This window comes from Pleurodeles waltl, chromosome 12 (assembly GCF_031143425.1).
Source record: "Pleurodeles waltl isolate 20211129_DDA chromosome 12, aPleWal1.hap1.20221129, whole genome shotgun sequence".
In the NCBI taxonomy this organism is placed as follows: Eukaryota; Metazoa; Chordata; class Amphibia; order Caudata; family Salamandridae; genus Pleurodeles; species Pleurodeles waltl.
The window spans coordinates 524,761,697-524,782,374 of record NC_090451.1 but is presented as its reverse complement, the minus strand read 5'-3'; the positions used below and the strand labels follow the sequence as shown (position 1 = coordinate 524,782,374).

At 44.3% G+C, this 20,678-nt stretch overlaps 1 protein-coding gene across 3 annotated transcripts in view; it reads left to right on the top strand.

Moving 5' to 3' along the window:
* Positions 1 to 20,678, top strand: part of LOC138268084 (sodium-coupled neutral amino acid transporter 7-like) — a 179,341-nt gene that overhangs the window by 52,208 nt on the left and 106,455 nt on the right. For all 3 annotated transcript variants that reach the window (XM_069217452.1, XM_069217454.1, XM_069217453.1), the window contains exons 3-5: positions 11,407 to 11,605; positions 11,749 to 11,896; positions 12,488 to 12,586. In XM_069217452.1, the coding sequence (XP_069073553.1) occupies positions 11,407 to 11,605; positions 11,749 to 11,896; positions 12,488 to 12,586 (446 nt within the window). The remainder of the gene's footprint in view (positions 1 to 11,406; positions 11,606 to 11,748; positions 11,897 to 12,487; positions 12,587 to 20,678) is intronic.

Here is a 20,678-nt window from a genome sequence, read left to right as displayed (position 1 = left end):
AGCAGGAGGTTACTCCCCAGGGAGCAGCGTTGGAGTGCCATTGAGAGGGAGGCCTTTGCTGTGATTTGTCCCTGAAGAAGTTGAGACCATACCTTTTTTGTACTCAATTCACAGTTCAAACTGACCACAGACCTCTCAGATGGCTGATGCAAATCAAATGAGAAAACCCTAAACTGTTGAGGTGGTCCGTATTACCACAGGGAATGGACTTTGTAGTGGAACACAGACCTGGGACTGCCCATGCCAGTGCTGATGGCCTTTCCAGGTTCTTCCACTTAGAAATTAAGACTCTCTTGGGAAAGGTTGGTCTCATCCTCTTTAGTTTGGTGGGAGGGGGGGGGGGGGGGGGGGGGGGTGTAAGGTAATGCCTTCCTTGGCATGGATACTCCATGACTTTTTGCCTTTTCTTGATGTTGTGAATGAAAGTATGCTGGGACCTTGTTAACCAGGCCCGAGCACCAGTGTTCCTTCCCTAAATTGTACCTATGTTCCCTCATTTGGCACAGTGCTGGCACACATAAGTCCCTTGTAAATGGTATCTCTGGCCAAGGGCCCTGTTACCAGGTGAGGTCTCTAAGGGCGGCAGCATGTATTATGCCACCCTGGAGACCCCTCACTCAGCACAGACACACTGACTCACAGCTTGTGTGTGCTGATGGGGAGAAAATGACTAAGTCGACATGGCACTCCCCTCAGGGTGCCATGCCAACCTCTCACTGCCTGTGGCATAGGTAAGTCACCCCTCTCGCAGGCCTTACAGCCCTAAGGCAGGGTGCACTATACCATAGGTGAGGGCATACGTTCATGAGCACTATACCCCTACAGTGTCTAAGCAAACCCTTAGACATTGTAAGTGCAGGGTAGCCATAAAGGGTATATGGTCTGGGAGTTTGTCAAACATGATCTCCACAGTTCTATAATGGCTACACTGAAACGGGGAAGTTTGGTATCAAACTTCTCAGCACAATAAATGCACACTATTGCCAGTGTGGGATTTATTGTAAACTACACACAGAGTGCATCTTAGAGATGCCTCCTGAACACCAGTCCGACTCCTAGTGCTAGGCTGACCAGTTTATGCCAGCCTGCCACAACCAGAGGAGTGTCTGGCCACATGGGGTGAGTGCCTTTGTCACTCTGTGGGCAGGAACAAAGCCTGTACTGGGTGGAGGTGCTTCTCACCCCTCCCCCATCCCCCCCCCCCTTGCAGGAACTGTAACCCCTGCAGTGAGCCTCAAAGGCTCATACCTTTTGTTACAGCACCCCAGGGCATCCCAGCTAGGGGAGATGTCTGCCCTTCCGACTGCTGCCCCCACTTTTGGCGGCAAGGCTGGAGGAGATAATGAGGAAAACCAGGAGGAGCCACCCACCTGTCAGGACACCCCCTAAGGTGCTCTGAACTGAGGTGACTCCTGCCTTTAGAAATCCTCAATCTTGAGGCTGGAGGATTACCCCAATAGGAGTAGGGATGAGCCCCCCCCCTCCCCTCAGGGAGGAGACCCAGAGGGTGTAGCCACCCTCCAGGACCGTAGCCATTGGCTACTGCCCCCTAGACCTAAACACCCCCCTAAATTTAGTATTTAGGGCCGACCCTGAACCCAGGAAATCAGATTCCTGCAACCTACAACAAGGACGACTGCTGACTTGAAAGCGCCGCAGAGACGACGGAGATGACAACTGACTTGGCCCCAGCCCTACCGGCCCGTCTCCAGACTCAAAGAACCTGCACAGCAACGCATCCAACCGGGACCAGCAACCTCTGAGGACTCTAAAGACTGCCCTGAACCCAAAGGGCCAAGAAACTTCCGAGAACAGCAGCACTGTGTAAAAACTGCAACAATTTTGCAACTTTAAAGCAACTTTCACAGAACTCTCTTCCTGCCGGAAGCGTGACACTTCTCACTTGGCACCCGAAAACCCCCCCCCCCCCCCCCCCCCCCCCCCCCCCCTGCGCGCGCGCGAGTTCCAGAGAACTAACACGGCAGGTAAGACTCCCAGGTGACTATGACAACGTGAGTACCCCGAGTCGACCCCCCCTTCCCCCCCCCCCCCAGCAAACCCCACAGCGATGCCTGCAGAGAGGATCCAGTGGCTCCCCCTGACCGCATTTGCCTGGTAACAAGGAACCCGATGCCTTGTCCCAGCACTGCACCTGCAGCCCCCAGGACTGAGAGGAAACCGCCACCAGTGCAGGAATGACCAGCAGGCGGACCTCTTCCTAGCCCAGTCGGTGGCTGGCCTGAGAAGCCCCCTTATGCCCTGCCTGCATCACATAAGTGACCCCCAGGTCTCTCCATTGCTTTCTATAGCAAACCCGGTGCCTACTTTGCACACTGCACCCGGCCACCCCTATGCCGCTCAGGGTGTGTTTTGTGTGCATGTTTGTGTCCCCCCCCCCCCCAGTGCTGTGCAAACCCTCCCACCCCTGCCCCCCACCCCCCCCCCACCAGTCTGCTCCCCGAGGACACAGGGACTTACCTGCTAGCAGACTGGAACCGGAGCAACCCTGTTCTTCATAGGCACCTATGTGTTTTGGGCGCTCCTTTGACCTCTGCACCCGACCGGCCCTGTGTTGCTGGTGCGGTGACTTTGGGGTTGCCTTGAACCCCCAATGGTGGGCTGCCTATGCTCAGGAGACTGAACTTGTAAGTGCTTTACTTACCTGAGAAACCTAACCAAACTTGCCTCCTCCAGGAACTGTTGATTTTTGCACTGTATCCACTTATAAAATAGCTTATTGCTGTTGTAATTAAAACTGTGTGTACTACTGCTTTGAATCAAAGTTCTGTACTTACCTGTGTGAAGTACCTTGCATTTCATGTACTTACCTCAAATCTTGTGCTTCTAAAATAGATTAAGAAAAGAGATTTTTCTATATAAAACCTATTGGCCTGGAATTGTCTTTGAGTGTGTGTTCCTCATTTATTGCCTATGTGTGTACAACAAATGTTTAACACTACCCTCTGATAAGCCTGCTGCTCGACCACACTACCACAAAAATAGAGCATTAGTATCAGCTAATTTTGCCACTATCAACCTCTAAGGGGAACCCTTAGAGTCCGTGCATACTATCTCTCACTTTGAGATAGTACATACAGAGTTAACTTCCTATAATGTGAAACCATCTGTCCTTGTGAAGCAGTTGTCCATCTTCTCCTATTGTCAGTGGGAACCAGTTACGTGTTCCAAACCAGGCTTCTGTCCTTATCAAAGACTTATAAGTGCCTACTTGTAAGGGAGCCCCGTTTCCCCACAAAATGTTCTCGGTTGTGATCAACTGACCAGGTAAGGCAAAAACAGCCAATATATCTAGCTAGCTTCAGAAATGCTTGGCAACATGTATATTGGCAAAGGCTATATGTTTAGAACGCGTTGAGCAAATGCAGCCTGTCTTCACATCGGCAAGACTGTATTAACTAAGCTAAGTTGACCCTTGCATTACATCTAGATTCATGTATTTCACCATCCAAGTCTTTCATCTGTAAATGGAATGTCATTTATCTGAGTAATACAAACTCCCATTATTTACAGAGCTTTTTTTTTTTTTAAGATGCTTTAATTATTATGCCATCCTGAACCTATTTTTCACCCCCTGAGAATCCTTTCATACACGCTTTGAGATCCACTAAACATATCCTGATGAACTAGCATATCTTTTTAGATGCTACTGTAACTCTGCTTATATCAGGGCTTCGATGTTCAGCCCCACAGCATTATATTTTGAAGTTTAAGTCCCAGCCGAGACTTCCTCATCCTCATGGCTGCTAACCATGAGCTCATCATTTGTTGTCCCCATCAAAATGTATGTTAAAGCAGATATTGTGTAATCACTAAATGTACCCTGTGCTGCTTCGTTTTGGGATCAGGCTCCCCACTCTGCTCTTTGCGGGTGGCTGGGCAGATGAGTGGTTCTCCCTTCATTCATGGCACAAGGATCATTGACAGAATAGCAAAAATATAAATATTGTGTAGACTGAATATTGTGTCAAAAATATCCTGGAGCAAAATATTGAGAAGGTAAGTATAGATTTGCTATTCTTAACTCCACATCTCATTTATTTATATATATATATATATATATATATATATATATATATTTTATTCGATGGCATGTGTAGCTGCAGATACACATGCTGTGCACTGTTCCTGCCATCTAGTGTTGGGCTCGGAGTGTTACAAGTTTTTTTCTTCGAAGAAGTCTTTTCGAGTCACGGGACCGAGTCGGGTTCGGACGTGTTCCTCTTCGCTCCGTAATTCGAATCGGTAAACTTAGAAAATCATCGAAATTCGTCGGTATTGTTTACGTTCGGGACCGGTTTAGTTTCATCACATCGGCACCGACAACAAGACTGCTAGGGTGGCCCTTGGGGGCTTCCGCACTTCACCGAGGCCTGGTCGGCCCGACCACACCTGTCGTCGAAGACTAATAGACCGGACCCCTTCTGTTTCTGTCCCAAGTGTCACGCCAAGTATCCTTATACAGACCAGCATCGGGTCTGTAACCTGTGCTTATCGCCCGAGCACAGAGAGGATACTTGTGAGGCCTGCCGAGCGTTTTGATCCAAGAAGACTTTAAGGGATCGACGTGCAAGACTACAGATGGCGTCGAAGCCGAAACAACATCTCGACGTCTAGGAAGAGATGCAGATATCCATCCAAGGATCGGACTCGGATGAATCTGACGGCGCCCAGCCACTTGCTATTGGGGACGCTGTCAGGCGGGTAGGTGTAATGGCCTACGAACGACTGAATCAATGTAAGTGAAAACTCTCCCCATTTTTTCCACTAACTCACGCGGACCGGCTGGGGATTAGAAATTACTATTTACCTTAGTCTGGCGCTCCCGCTAAGTTGATGGGTCAATTGGATCTGCATTTAGGCGACCGTATGCCACATTCTCAGGTCTTTTATCATTAATTGGTTTGACAACTAGGTTTTAGCAACTTCTAAGTACTTTTGTGAGCCTACTCCCCGATTGGGCATTGATTTTAGGCTTTTTATAAGGGGCATTTTCCATCCTCACCATGCACCATGTTATACTGCCACGAATAATGTTTTTTGATAACAAGTATTGGTTTATTATGACTGATGTTTTACTGGATAGTGATAGAATTGTCATCACAACGGATTTTAGCTGTCGTAGATTCATAAGATGATTAGAGTTGATACTCGATTATAGGTGTTCTAATTTTCGTTATTTTTGCAACAAAATTACTGTTAACATTAATTTTTACGACTACCATAAACATAGAATGTCAGTTCCAGTTCCTGACATGCGATTCCTAGGAGCTCTATCCTGATACCGGGGATGGTAAGCCTAATTTACTTATATCTTTTCGTGAATCATGCACTGAATTACTATATTCACTATGTTTAATTTACCTTGGACTACACTTTTTATATGTGTCCTTTGCTATGTCAAATAAGGTCGCCCTAAAAAATGAAATCAAACACATAAAAGTAAGTGACTGTTTATGTATTCCTTTCCCTAGTAGGGCTCATATTAATTTATTTTTTGGAGAAGTCAAAATTCTTTTTGGTCCTGATGAAGCGTCATTGGATCCGGCTGGACCACAAGACGGGAAACATGTAGACCTGATGACTAGAGGCACCATAACTGGTTTAATCCTCTTGTGTAATTGTTGGGAGCACGTGAGCATTATCACTCACCTTTTGACTCTCACTCCGTTTTTTATCTTGGTCTCCATCTTATTAGCACTGATTAAATTTATGATTAATATTATTTGATGGATAACCAATTTTAGTTTTTCACTCTCTCCATTGTTGCTCGGGTACTTGAATTTTGGTACTCCTTCTATATGATCTGATTCCACCTGCTACTATTAGAGCAATACGTTTAAGAGCCCCCCTCGGGGAGCCCGTTAGGCATTGTAGTTCCGGCCTAACGAGGAGCTCTCCCAATGATGAAGCCATTCATCCAGTGTGATGCTTGAGGGTTCTCGCTCCTGTTCAATTAGGTCTCCCTTCTCTTTTTCTTATTGATTGGAACAGTGTACCTCTTTTTTTTCTTTGGACTTTTTACCTGTGTGACTGATGTGAGACCTACAGGCTCACTCTTGTAAAGTTCTGCTGCCCTGTGCATAACTCATCCTTGGCCTATATCAACTTAGCATGTAGTTCTGTGCAGTACGCATATGGTGCTGTGTGTCTGTGACTACTACAATGCACGGAACACCTTTAGTTCCATTTTGGGAGACATGGGCTGACTGGAGAAGCATAATGAGGTAGAGGAATCCCCCAGACAGATTTATGGGTTGTTGCCTTTCTGAGAGATGGGTGGGAAACATATTAGAGGAAGGAGAGCTAGGCTGTTTAGTACATTTCAAGGGTGCTATTTGGTGGAAAGAGGCCTGGCACGTCTCTGTAAGGAGATGAGGCTGATGAGAGAATCACAAAGAGTAGTGCTTTGGGCCCTAACATAACCTTTTTGATACACATATATCTGTGGCTGACACCCATGTTTAACTTCTACTCATTCTCATGGCCTGTGTTGTGAGGCTATCAGATCTGAAACTGCTCTTGCTTTCTGGACGAAGGACAAGACCGAGCAAAGGGGACTTAAAAAAATAAATAAAATAATAATAATAAAATAAAAAAAAAGCCCCTATGCAAACTTCAGAGGCTCAGACCCGAAATCCCATTTGGTGTCTGGAAATGTATATAAGAAGGGGAACTCAAGGCCCCTGGAATTGTCAACTGTCAAGCAGCCAGTTTGGCTGTATGTTGAAAAAAGAGAAGCTCTGAAAGTAGTCTGCCTGGGACCAACGAGGGAGGCCAAGGCCTGCCATTCTTCCAGCTGGTTGAAGGGACATCACCCATGGACATTCAAGAACACCTGCGTTTAGAGCATGGTGCACCAGTGCCTGCTTACTTGCCAAGACCAATGTGCACTGTGAGAAAGAGGAGAGAGTTTGGAGGGAGCACAGTCCAGTAGGGGAATTGCGGCAAGTGAATCCGCATAGCAAGGTGTAAGGAAACGCTGCTGCGCCGATTGGGTCATTCATCGCCTGTGTGCAGGTTCACATTGGCAACCTCGTATGCCAAAGGGGGCCATCGTGAAGTTAGCTGCAGTTGCACTGATCAGGCCGTAGCCCATCGTAGAGTGAAATTGGCAACCTCATATACCAGAAGGGGCAGCTGTGAAGACTGCATGACTGTTGCGCCGATTGGCCGGTAGCCTATGTGCGAAGCAAAGTTGGTGACCCTGTTTGCCGGAGGGGGGCACCATGAAGAAGAAATGACTGCCATGTTGATCGTGCCGCCGCCCATGTGTCGAGTAAGGGGGGGGTGACCCCATATGTCACAGAGGGCCACCATAAAAGCCAAGTAATGTTGCTTGCTTCTGCAGGCGCTGAGGAACTTACACCATGATAACCTGTACGCCCTCAAAGTTCGACTGGGGGTCGAAATTCATAAATTATCCCCCACTGACTCCACCCCCCACCACAATTCTCCCACCTGTGAGAAGGACCAGAGGAACTTACTGTCTTGCCAGAGGAAGCGCTGTGGATGCCCAGCCACTGCCCCTGCAGAGCCGCAATTGCTAATTACCATCAGCAGCTGCTGCAGCCCTCCACAATGTTTTAGAGTGAAATGCTCCCAGGGACGCAACCCCTGCAGGAGTGGATAAGACTGATCAGAGGGCCGGAAAACCCAAGAGAACTTGTTCTGCCACCTAGTGGTTCAGCCACTGAAGCAGTTTTAGTTTTGGAAGAGTCTGAGTGGGACCCCTGAGACTGACTGCTAGTAGGGCTTAACCTGAATGTCGCCTATAGTGAAAGGGGAATAACCACTACTGTTAGACAGGTCTCAAAGTCCTTCCCTCTAACTATCGAAACACTAGAGCCTCAACCTGCGGGGACTGTGTGTATTATTTCTGTATGCCGTTTTTAACTCTGGAAAAAAAGCAGGACTGAAAAATATTTAGTTGCTGCTATTCGATGTATTTTGAGTTGTGAGCTTTTGTTCGCCCCTGCATCTACCTTATCCTTCACAAGTTTGACTACACAATCTGCTTGTGAATTTAGCCTGATGATAACTGATGTCTGAGGTCCCTCACTCATGTGGGCGTTTTTTCACCAATTGTACCATTCACAAAATTATGTCCCGCTGTGATTTCCCTTCCACAGTTTTCTTCCTAATAGCTAGTTAAATGCGCAGCCACAGTGTATCAGAACAGACCCTTCTGTCTCACCCCACTTCTTCTGCACTATTGGAACAATTAAGCTTGCTCTACTCTGGACAAAGCTGAATCCTTGTTATACTAATTACAGCTCACCAAATGAAGACCTGCACCCTGCCACAGTCCATTATTTATGCTACCATTTAGGGCACACAAGCTGATAACTGGCTGCAAAGTCCATTATCCTGTGCAATACCTAGACCTGTAGGAAACTTAAATACATTCCAAAGGTTGGTGGTTTAACTCCAGTTTCTAATCCCCGCCCGCAACTGCTGTCTGGATTTAGATTTTTTTTTTTTTTTAAAGTTAAATGCCAGCTTTAGTCATTACTGTTCATACCAGAACTTCCTTCTGTGTCTTCTCCATGAGCAGTAATGACATAATAAGTGCATATTTACTGTTTCTCCAAGGGTGGCCAAATATGATTAGCACAAAGACTCACTCTCGGTGCCATGTGAATAATTCCAGATAGTGACTCTATTCCAGCAAGAAATCTTTTGGCAGTGATATCCACAACAGAAAGCAGGCCAGGCCACATGAAGGAGGCATCCAGGACCTAGTTAGTAATCCCTGAGTGAGAAAACCAGAATTAGATTTCAAAAGCTAGTAACACAAGAGAGGGGAAGCATAATTAGATCTGAAAATTGGAGGCTGGAGTGCAATGGCCAGCAGTCCAGTTTGCTTAGGAATTGAGACCTTCTTTTGGTAAGGGATGTTTAATCGGAAAGCAGGGAAGTAGAACCTAGAGTACAACACAAAAGTCAATTCTTTCTCCAGAAAAGGCCGCACACTGCAAAAGACATAAAGCAACGCATATTTCTCAATAGGACAAGGCACAGTGCACAAGTGCTACCATTTGTTCTAGTACTTGGCTGACCAAGTGGCTGTCTTTGATGTGGTCTTATAGTCATTAATAGCAATAAGAACTGAAACGGGTAACTGGTAAGCCCCATCCCACTTACCACAAGAACCAGTATTGATGTGGGGGCAACAGCTTGTGACCAGGGAGCGGTTTGAATACATTACATCCGTTTTTGAGGATGCTTAGAGACACAAAAGTGAGAAAGTAGAGTATGCACTGGAAATGATTGCCATTTGTGCAGCTTCCAGCCAAGTGCCCACATAGGGTGATCGCCCAGGCTTTGATTATGTTCAGGAGCAGAGGCTGTTGAGACATAGTGAAGTCTCTCCTGTCTTTGGGTGGATTAGGGTGAACTGTGCTATACGCATTTTCTAGAGTTAACCTGCTTCATGCTTATTGAAGAAAAGGTAACAAAATGGCCTGTGGAAGACTATTGACTGGTGATCCTTGAATGACTACATTCAGAACTCCATTGTCAAGCTAAATCTCTAACTTTAGCATCACTTGCCGGTGGATTTCTAACCTATTTTGTATATATTTTTAGAATAGTGGCAAGTGCTTTAGGTACACCAGAACCAAATTAATTTACACCAAAACTAATAGCATAGTTATTGCCTTTCATTTCTTTTCTAAAAGGCTTTTTGCAATAAAAACTTACACTGAAGCACTTACATTTTGCGTGAGAACTAATGTCTCTGTAACCTATACTTCAGTAGCTTTGTACATGTAGTCTGCGGGGCTTACACTAAAAAGAAAGTAATGGAGATGTTTGTTCTGTCTTTTTTTTTATTTATTTTTTACACTTTTTGTACTGGGTTCATTTTATGTAGAGATGCAGCATACAGTCAAAGTATTTTTTAATTGATTTAATGTAGCATGTGTGGCAGTGGGACAAACGTATATTTGTCCAATACTACCATTCTTAATTCTGAGTATACATTGAATGTATTGACAATTTTACTGTGCATGTTCTAAAAATGTTTTATTGTTAAGGCCATTTGCTACAAACTATTAATGGTATGTCTTTGCAGTAAAAGACTTTGAAGACACTATAACCCAAGAACCCCTAAGGGAACCAAAGCAACCAGGAACATTTCCCAGTAGGATAAAGTTGAAGATAGGGCTTAATGTTACGTTTATATCTAGCACTGAGATCCAAACATATATGGGTTTGATTCTCAGCCCCAAAAGCTGATAAGCATTTCTGATTTTCATTATCTATCTCTGTTTAGTATGCACTATATTTTAATGACATGTAATAAAGATTGTTTTTTTTTAAGAAAATAACTGGCTGAACATTTAAGTTATTATGTAATATCCAAATGCTCTTTCTGAGTGTCTTACTAACCCCACATCCTAGAGTAAGCCTTGGCTGCTCGGCCCTGCTATCCTGAGCCAGTCAAGTTTTTAAAGAGAATCGTTGATAATTCAGCTTGAGTGCAACAATACGGTGTCACAGGTCACCAGTGTTAAACAACAATAACTGTCAAAATGATTGCTAATCAACCTTTCACTGCTCTGCGACCCCAAAACCAACCTTTGGATCAGATTGCATCAATAGAAGAGCTCTTCCTTGTGGACACCACTGCACTTACTTTTCACACCCTTCAGGCACAATGAACCCAAATGCTTTCTCACTACACCCTCTTCTTCCCTCCTGTCTCATCCCCATATATACACGTCATCTTTCCACTGCCCACTTATGTTCTAATATCAAAGGAAGTATCTTTTTGTAAAAAGTGGAGCAGATCTGGCATTCGAATGACAGTGGGCGGAGCCACATGGGAAGCTGTAATCTAGAGATCATCAGTTAACTACCACAATCTGATTGTACGGAGAAAACCACAAGATTCTAGAAGAAAGATACAGGTGCAAAACCTAGACAGTTTGGCCTTATAAAGGCATGCTGATCGCTTGCTTACAAGAGATCACTTGAGTGCGGTTCTCTATGTGGGGTACTTTTGTACACAATGCTCTGTTAGCGAACTTTGATAGCATTTTCCAGCATCTGTCTCTTGAAGTGAAAAAAAATTTATATTTCTATTCCTAGGTGATGAAGCCTAAAGATGATTGAGTATGGTTATCTACAGTAGCTCTGCGGCTCCCTGTGGACCATGCAGTTATGCAAAGCATTGGCCTAGGGAACTGAGCACATAGCAACTCTACAGAGCCACAGGAATAGCATAAAGGCTCACTTTACATTGAAGCAACCATGGTTCCCTTTTCACCATCTGTGTGCATTATGAATGAAACCGTATTGAATAGCTCTCCTTCAACAAACTATACAGGTATTAGAGGTCCGATGTAAGTGGTCAAGCTAACAGTTTTTGTCCTCTTGCAGTGTATGTTAGTCTTCATCATCAGTGGCTTGATCATTCTGGCGTATTGCTCCCAGGCCAGCAATGAGCGCACCTATCAGGAGGTGGTGTGGGCCGTGTGCGGCAAGGCAGCTGGAGTCCTTTGTGAGATTGCTATTGCTGTCTACACCTTCGGCACCTGCATCACCTTTCTTATTATCATCGGCGACCAGGAGGATAAGAGTAAGTAAGGGGGGAAAAGAGGAATCTCAACCACAATCCCTAGCCCTTCAAGCTTGGGAAAATACACAGTGATGCTCCATGTAATTTCACCGCCCTCAGATGAGTTTGTTGTACTGTTTCTCCACCTTTCTCTTTTCCTCCAGTCATTGCGGCTATTGTGAAGGCTGAGGCTGGATCCTCTGAAGGCAGTAATTGGTACACCGACCGCAAGTTCACCATCAGTGTTACCGCCATCTTGGTAGTCTTGCCCTTGTCAATCCCTAAAGAGATTGGCTTCCAGAAGTATGCCAGGTGAGAGGATGACAAACATGCTTGGAGGTTCTTTGTAGTATTTTGAGCTAGTCCGATAGGGATGTGCAGCCCTCAATTATCCTCCTTTATTTTGCCAGTGCTCTTCAGTCTCTGATTGCAACCTGCCCTGGTACTTCAGTACACTGCCAGTGCACCTGATTCCATTGCTGCAGAATCCACTGACACTGCAGTATATACCTTTAGAGCACTTGTGATGCCACCCCTGATATCTTTGCATAATTCGCATAACTCGACAGTGAGCATCAGTCTTTATTTGCAGTAGATGTGATATTATGTTCTATTACTGAGATATTCTGAGGTCTGTCAGTGCTTACCGTTCGTGGAAGCAGCACTTTGCATAGTTACCTAAAATACAGCAATCCCCAAAGTGCTTCAGAACTGTCTTTGTCTTCAGCTGTGATAATGTTTCCTTACTATGATCCCCAGAGCACTACCAGTATATCTTGGGTTTGGCCAGCAGCACTCCACAGGGCATGGAACCACATTTTGTGTTTGTACTTCAATCTTCAGTCTCTCTGGGCTTGGATATTCTGGACTCATTTGATCTTTCCTTCTGTCTCTTACTTACAGTGCCTTGAGTGTGATTGGCACCTGGTACGTCACCGTCATTATCATCATCAAATACTTCTGGCCCAATGAAGGTGTATCTCCGGGGCTCATTCCTTCAAGGTATTTGTGCGTGCTCCTGTAATTTCTTCAGGGGCTGTCCCTTCGTTATCACATTTGTGCTTTTCTCTGAACTTTTCTCCATGGAATCCAGTGACTTTAAAGTTTCTTTAAAAATGATAGTACTTAAGGATCTCTGCTCTGATATGAGCCTTGCTCACACTAGTTTTTGCATGAGTCAGTCTAACTTGTCAAGTGCAACACAATATGTAAATAGTAAAAAAGGACTGTATGTGAGTAAAACATCAACAACATAGACTAAGTAAAGGGAATACGTCCTAAATCATAAGCAACATATTCTGCAAAAATGAACACGGTCCTGATAAATGATTCGCTCATAAGAAACCAGTATCTTATACCACAAATGTATATGTAAGAGGTTTTAAAAATACATTAAAGCCACACGTACGTACACCACAGTGTAATAATACTACAATTATAGAATGATCTACGAAACGCATTGGTGTTGTACCTTTTGAAACTAATGAACTTTGAAGTCACTGGAGTGCCCATAAGTTTACTATTAGGAAATGAAATTAATAGAATGCAGACTTCCGTAGCTGCAAACATAGTGCCCCATCCAGTGGGACACCAGCTTAGTACAGGGTTTGTATGGTCATATAAAAATGCAATTTACATGAAATAGTGAGGTGGTGTATTAACCTCACGCTAAACTCCTTCTGTTTAGCATATATTGTGTGTTAGCTACAAAGTTATATAGGCTTAAACCACAAAGCTTCCTTGTCACAAAAGGAAATTGGTAGATTACAGATGCGAGATAGGTAATGTGCAGGTGATTTCCTCAACTCTGTAAGACATTATCACTGTTGAACGCGATAGCATTTCCCAAATGATATAGTACATAACTATATATTAGTAACATAATCAACTAGATATAGGGTTTTGTACAAAGTGTTTGTTTGACAGAAACCAATCCAAATAAATTTTGCACTTGCAGGCTCCATACGAAGAACTTTTTAAAGTATCCAAGCACGATATGTATAGGTTCACAAATGTAATTTCTCCTATTACAATCTGTATGGATGCCAACGAGAGTCTTAATTCGCTATAGCCTTCAAAAACTTGTGAAGGAACCAAAACACTTGTCAGTATTTGCACCTTGAACATTCTGGTCAGTCAGTCTTTCGGCTGCCAATGGACACATTTTGAACACTGTGATCAGAGGAGTTTTTCTCTGGTTTGGAGATACTTTCATTAGGACTAATGGTTAAATCAATGTTCTGCCATGAATAAAGACATTTAATACAAATCTATGAAACAATTATACATGAATTACTCCGCATACCTTGATTGGATGAATGAAACAGTTCTTCAGTTGACACTTGTACATGTATTTATTTCTCTCAAATACAAATTGTGTCTGAAACATATCTTGTGTTTAGTTTGTACTAATATACTTAGTAAAACATCATTTGGCTACCATGTTGAATTGTAATTTTGTTTGGTGATCTGTTTGACGCCTTTGAAAGCCCTGTGCTCGGACATATCAGATGACAAGAACAGAGAAAAGGATATTATAGAAACAGCCCTGCACATGAGTGTTTAAGCATTGGAGAAAAGTGAGTCAGAGGACCCTGAATACCAGATATAGGAAATGTGGGAGTGTTTTCAACTCTGCGTCCTAGAACTATACTGTAGGGATTAGATCAGGTAGCAGGGAGCTCGTAAACATTGCGAATTCCTATTGCTCATTGCCCTGGACATATTATTTGTAGGCAAGACCATCCGGTTTTCTTATTTATTTTGTCCTTTGGGCGAGTAGTCACAACCTGCTGCTGTACAAACCCATTGGCTGCCATTTCGCAGTACCACATTATTAATCTGTGAAAGAATATTGTTTGCAGTTGAGGTAAGGTTTGTTACCCATATATTCATGCTGTTAGAACCTGTATTTATGGTTAATTAACAGTATGTCTTTATTACAAGGGTGAGCGCTGTGAGCCCTGCTTGCCCTACTTGCCCTACTGACAGTGGTTCCAATATGGAAATGTCTACAAATGCTTGCAAAGTTTAACAATTTGAGGCTACATGCATGCTCCCAGAACACACATAAAAGCCTGGTTTAAGATTGATAATTATTTTCTTTTAAAATAAAATGCGCACAAAAAATAGCAACTATAAGAAAAATGTTTTGCTTAGCTGTACACTTTTAGATACCCGATATTTGGGACATCCTACAGCGAAATATGTTTGATGCATGCTAGGATTTCCAAAAATATTAATAATGGAAAATTAGTGTAAAACCAGTTTTGATAAGATTATGGGAAATACGAAAATATACAAACATTGTAGTTAGTTAATTCAAATAAGTATAACTTGTGCCCTAAGGTAACAATAACCCAAGCCCTTGCCATGCACAATTTTCTCATTAATAATTTCACTGGAAATTTACAGTGCTATTAGCAATTATGTCATACAAGATGTCATGAGTGACATAATAGGTGTTGTAAGGAGTATTGCATGGCGGGGGCGCGAGTTATAGTTACTTTAATGCACAAGTTAGTTACTTAAATTAAAATTTACTATAACAGCTGAATTTCTATGGTTTTGTGCGTGTAAATTCTGACCCTAGCTATAACGTCCCAGTAACCTTTGTTCTTTTCAGTGAAAATATATAGATAGCTACTTTCCTTTTTTTTTTTTTTTTAGTCAATTTCTAAGATGTGTTATATTCTTATTCCTAGCTATAATGTCCCTGTAACCTTTGGTTCTTAAAGTGAGTTTCTATGGTTTTTAATGTTGATTCCTAACTACAGCGTCCCAGTAACCTGCGTGTGCGAGGGAGTGTGTGAGTGCTTGTGTGACTGGCTGAGTGGGTGTGGGAGTGGCTGTGTTATTGTTTTGAGGGTCTGTGAGTGGGTGTGTTAATGGCTGTATCGGTGTGTGAGTAGGTGTGTGGGTCTGTGACTGAGTGTATGTGGGTTTTTATTTTTAATTATGGTGTGGATCCACAGATCCACTCGAATCCAATCGAATACGGGTGTATCCTTGGATCCTTCTGTTGCCAAAATAAAACATTTTTGGATGATTTCTTGTCCATGAAGGGTCCCTCACAGACTCCTCCATTAGTTCTGTGGTGTCAGGGTATCGCTACCCTGACCCTTCTATCACTTTTTAATTTAATTTTTTTTTCTACTGGGAACAGAGTCCTGAAACAAAATTGCAGCTGCAATTTTCCTCGGTTTGCGACCAGCCAATCACAGCATTGTTGTTGGTGTGTGGATCTGCAAATCCACCTGGATCCGTGAGGATCCGCAGCCAGTCCGCGTCCCTAGATATACAAATTTATTTTTGCTTTTAGATCTCCTGAATGGATTTACACCAAATTAGTACAAGAGCTCTTTCTGGACCAAGAGCTAACTTTCTACCAGATTTGGTGTAATTCCGTCCAGCGGTTTGGGCTGTAGTGTCTAAAATCCTGATGTGAAATTGCATGGGGAAAGCACATTGTGGGACACTGTAAGGAAATACCTCCTTGGCATGGTTACCCCCTGACTTTTTGCCTTTGCTGATACTATGTTTTGATTTGAAAGTGTGCTGAGGCCTGCTAACCAGGCCCCAGCACCAGTGTTCTTTCCCTAAATTGTGCCATTGTTCCCACAATTGGCACAGCCCTGGCACACAGATAAGTGTGTTGTAAATCGTACCTCTGGTACCAAGGGCCCTGTTGCCAGGGAAGGTCTCTAAGGGCTGCAGCATGTTTTATGCCACCCTGGGCACCCCTCACTCAGCACATGCACACTGCCTCACAACTTGTGTGTGCTGATGGGGGAGAAAATGACTAAGTCGACATGGCACTCCCCTCAGGGGCTAGTAACAAAGCCTGCACTGGGTGGAGATGCTTATCACCTCCCCCTTGCAGGAGCTGTAACACCTGGCGGTGAGCCTCAAAGGCTCACCCCCTTTGTTCCAGCACCACAGGGCATTCCAGCTAGTGGAGTTGCCCGCCCCCTCCGGCCACTGCCCCACTTTTGGCGGCAAGGCCGGAGGAGATAATGAGAAAAACAAGGAGGAGTCACTGGCCAGTCAGGACAGCCCCTAAGGTGTCCTGAGCTGAGGTGACTCTGACTTTTAGAAATCCTCCATCTTGCAGATGGAGGATTCCCCCAATAGGGATAGGAATGTGACCCCCCTCCCCTTGGGAGGAGGCACAAAGAGGGTGTACCCACCCTCAGGGCTAGTAGCCATTGGCTACTAACCCCCCAGACCTAAACACGCCCTTAAATTTAGTATTTAAGGGCTCCCCTGAACCTAGGAACTCAGATTCCTGCAACCTAAGAAGAAGAGGACTGCTGAGCTGAAAAACCCTGCAGAGAAGACGGAGACACCAACTGCCTTGGCCCCAGCTCTACCGGCCTGTCTCCCCCCTTCGGAAGAAAACTGCTCCAGCAACGCTTTCCCCAGGACCAGCGACCTCTGAATCCTCAGAGGACTGCCCTGCTCTAAAAGGGCCAAGAAACTCCCGAGAACAGCGGCCCTGTTCACCAAAGACTGCAACTTTGTTTCCAAAGAAGCAACTTCAAGACAACTGCGTTTCCCACCAGAAGTGTGAGACTTTCCACTCTGCACCCGACGCCCCCGGCTCGACTTGTGGAGAACAAACACTTCAGGGAGGACTCCCCGGCGGCTACGAGACCGTGAGTAGCCAGAGTTGCCCCCCCCCCCCCCTGAGCCCCCACAGCGACGCCTTCAGAGGTAATCCCGAGGCTCCCCCTGACCGCAACTGCCTGACTCCCAGATCCCGACGCCTGGAAAAGACCCTGCACTCGCAGCCCCCAGGACCTGAAAGATCGGAACTCCAGTGCCGGAGTGACCCCCAGGAGGCCCTCTCCCTTGCCCAGGTGGTGGCTACCCCAAGGAGCCCCCCCCTTGCCTGCCTGCATCGCTGAAAAGACCCCTTGGTCTCCCATTGATTCCAATTGAAAACCCGACGTGTGTTTGCACACTGCACCCGGCCGCCCCCGTGCTGCTGAGGGTGTACTTTTTGTGCTAACTTGTGTCCCCCCTGTGCCCTACAAAACCCCCTGGTCTGCCCTCCGAAGACGCGGGTACTTACCTGCTGGCAGACTGGAACCGGGGCACCCCCTTCTCCATTTAAGCCTATGTGTTTTGGGCACCACTTTGAACTCTGCACCTGACCGGCCCTGAGCTGCTGGTGTGGTAACTTTGGGGTTGCTCTGAACCCCCAACGGTGGGCTACCTTGGACCCAAACTTGAACCCCGTAGGTGGTTTACTTACCTGCAAGAACTAACAAATACTTACCTCCCCTAGGAACTGTGAAAATTGCAATGTGTCTAGTTTTAAAATAGCTATATGTGTTTTATTTGAAAAGTATATATGCTATTGTGATTATTCAAAGTTCCTAAAGTACTTACTTGCAATACCTTTCATGCAAAGTATTACATGTAGAATGTGAACCTATGGTTCTTAAAATAAACTAAGAAAATATATTTTTCTATACAAAAACCTATTGGCCTGGAATTGTCTCTGAGTGTGTGTTCCTCATTTATTGCTTGTGTGTGTACAACAAATACTTAACACTACCCTCTGATAAGCCTACTGCTCGACCACACTACCACAAAATAGAGCATTAGAATTATCTCTTTTTGCCACTATCTTACCTCTAAGGGGAACCCTTGGACTCTGTGCATACTATTCCTTACTTTGAAATAGTGCATACAGAGCCAACTTCCTACAGACACCGCCCCCATTTTTTTTCTCAACCCCAAACCTTTCCACACAGCAGCTGAAGTGAGTTGTGAACTAGTTTTGACAATTTTGCGAAGATTCGTCAGATGGCACTGAAGTCATTAACAAAACAAAACTATTTTCCTATGGAAACTACGTCCTAAATATAAGTACCTACTGGCGACCCCACCAGTAGGTAACTTCCCCAAATAAAGAAGGAATTGGCACTGCAACGGCAATGTTGAAGTAATCAATGCTCACGCCGAAACGCTCTTTTAGTTTCTTGGCAATAAACCCCATTCATCAAACTGCAGCTGGAGTGCTGATTCCTTCTTTATTCATGGAAGTTGAAATAAATGTGATGTGCTTGTGGACACACTTGGTGAGCACTGCCGATGTTAAGGAGCACACTAGTACCACACAAGAAGGAAATAACATGTAGATTCACTGGAAAAAAACAAAGGTTACAGGGACGTTCTAGTTAGGTTCTGAATTTACACACACAAAACCATAGAAATTGAGCTGTTCTAGTTAGTTACTTCAAGTAACCTTTACTCGTGCCATAGGGTAATTATAACGCTCCTCCTCCCATGCACAGTTTTCTCATCAATAATTTCACTGCAAACGTTGCAGTGATAATATCAATGATTCCATAGAAGATGTAATGAATGATGTAATACATAGGGTAATTAGCTGTGCATGACGAGGGTGTGAGTAACATTTACCCTAGGGCACGAGATATAGTTACTTGAAATAATTCTAACAGCCTGGGACAGCTAACTCCTTGCGTGCTGCCAACCCCATGCAGGGTTGGTTGAGTAATTGTGTGGCTTCCCCTCCCCCACCCCCATTGGCCTCCAGATCAGCGGCTCCATCGCAGATTTACACTGGGGCTGTGCCGAGCCCCTCAGTGGATTGGCCCAAAAAACATTTTGGCCAGTTTTTGGTCAGGGACCCCTCCATCTGGCCTGTGGGGTAAGGATAAATCTATCCTGACATCTTATCTCACTTTTATTTCCCTCACTGCACCAAGCTGATAAAATGGCAGCCACAATTTTTCTCCTAGGTTGTGGCCAGACAATCAATCAGGACCTTGGTTTTCCCCTGCATCTGCGGATCCACTGCGGACTATCTGCATCCCAAGTCGCTTTCTGGACCAAGAGCTCAATTTCTGTCAAATTTGGTGGTGTTCACTCCAGCGGGTCGGGCTGTAGTTGTGTTTAAAAATGCCTATGAGTTGCAAGGTGAACAAAGTGTTTTGAGACCACCCATTTTTCTCGTCCCCCACTTGGCAAATCACCCCGAAACTTTAAAGACAGCAGCTGAAGATGGCGCCAAAGTTATTAGCAGAGCAAAAACGCTTTTCTTATGGAAACTAGGTCCTAACTATGACTTCCTACTGGCAACCGCTAATAGGTATAATTTGTTATTAAAAACAAAAAGGTCTTGGCTAACCCCAAACGTAGTTAGAGACTGAATTGTTTAAAAAAAAAAAAAAAAATCCTAACAGTGCACCTGTGTTGTATGTCCTTGCATCAGTGCAGATTTATGGCTGTCATGAAATCGCAAATATTTACAGAAGTAAGCCTGGAAACTGACTTGTTTGTGAACTGAATTTGTGCTTGAGCAAATATGCATGTGTATTTTTGCTCATGCAAGAATCTGCAGAGCATTTGCAAGTTCACTTTCCCTCCAACCCTCTTTTCCTCTCCCTGGAAAATGTATCACTTCTGCCCTTGACAGGAGTGAATTTCTAGTATGTCTAGTTGTGGGACGATATCAGTGAGTAGTTAGTAAAAATCTTTAAGCAGTTTGTAGGTGTGCACAAGTTCAGAAGAATAACCAACCCTTGAGCTACCACTGCTCACTACTTCCCGCTCCAGTATTCAGATTTGCAGGAAGGTGCAAAAATCAGGGCATCGCAAGAAAACAAACCCTGCCATAATAGGAGTCCTGGCATAATCAGAGAGGCTGCTTTCATGGCTTATTCAATTAGAACGTTGCCATTATTTGTCAACTCACTGCAAAGCACCAAAGGGTTCCGTGTTTTTTTTTTTTTTTTTTTTTTTTTTTTTTTTAACAGAATCATAATTTTGAAGCATCCTGTCCCATGGACAAGCAGATATTTAATAAACTTCCGTACCACTGCATGGTATCACAGCGCATGGTCAGTTACAGAAAGCATATTTTCCATTGAAATAGCTACACAATTTGCACTGACCTAAAACAATATAGTGCACAAACGTTGTGGAAACTGGAATTGAGCACATCTGTTTCGATTCTCTTAATGTAATTATTTTCATCACACTTCAGAATAACAAATTAAAGTGTTTTATTTGTGTCATCTTAATTGCTTATATGTTTTGAAATATCCGTACAGTTCAT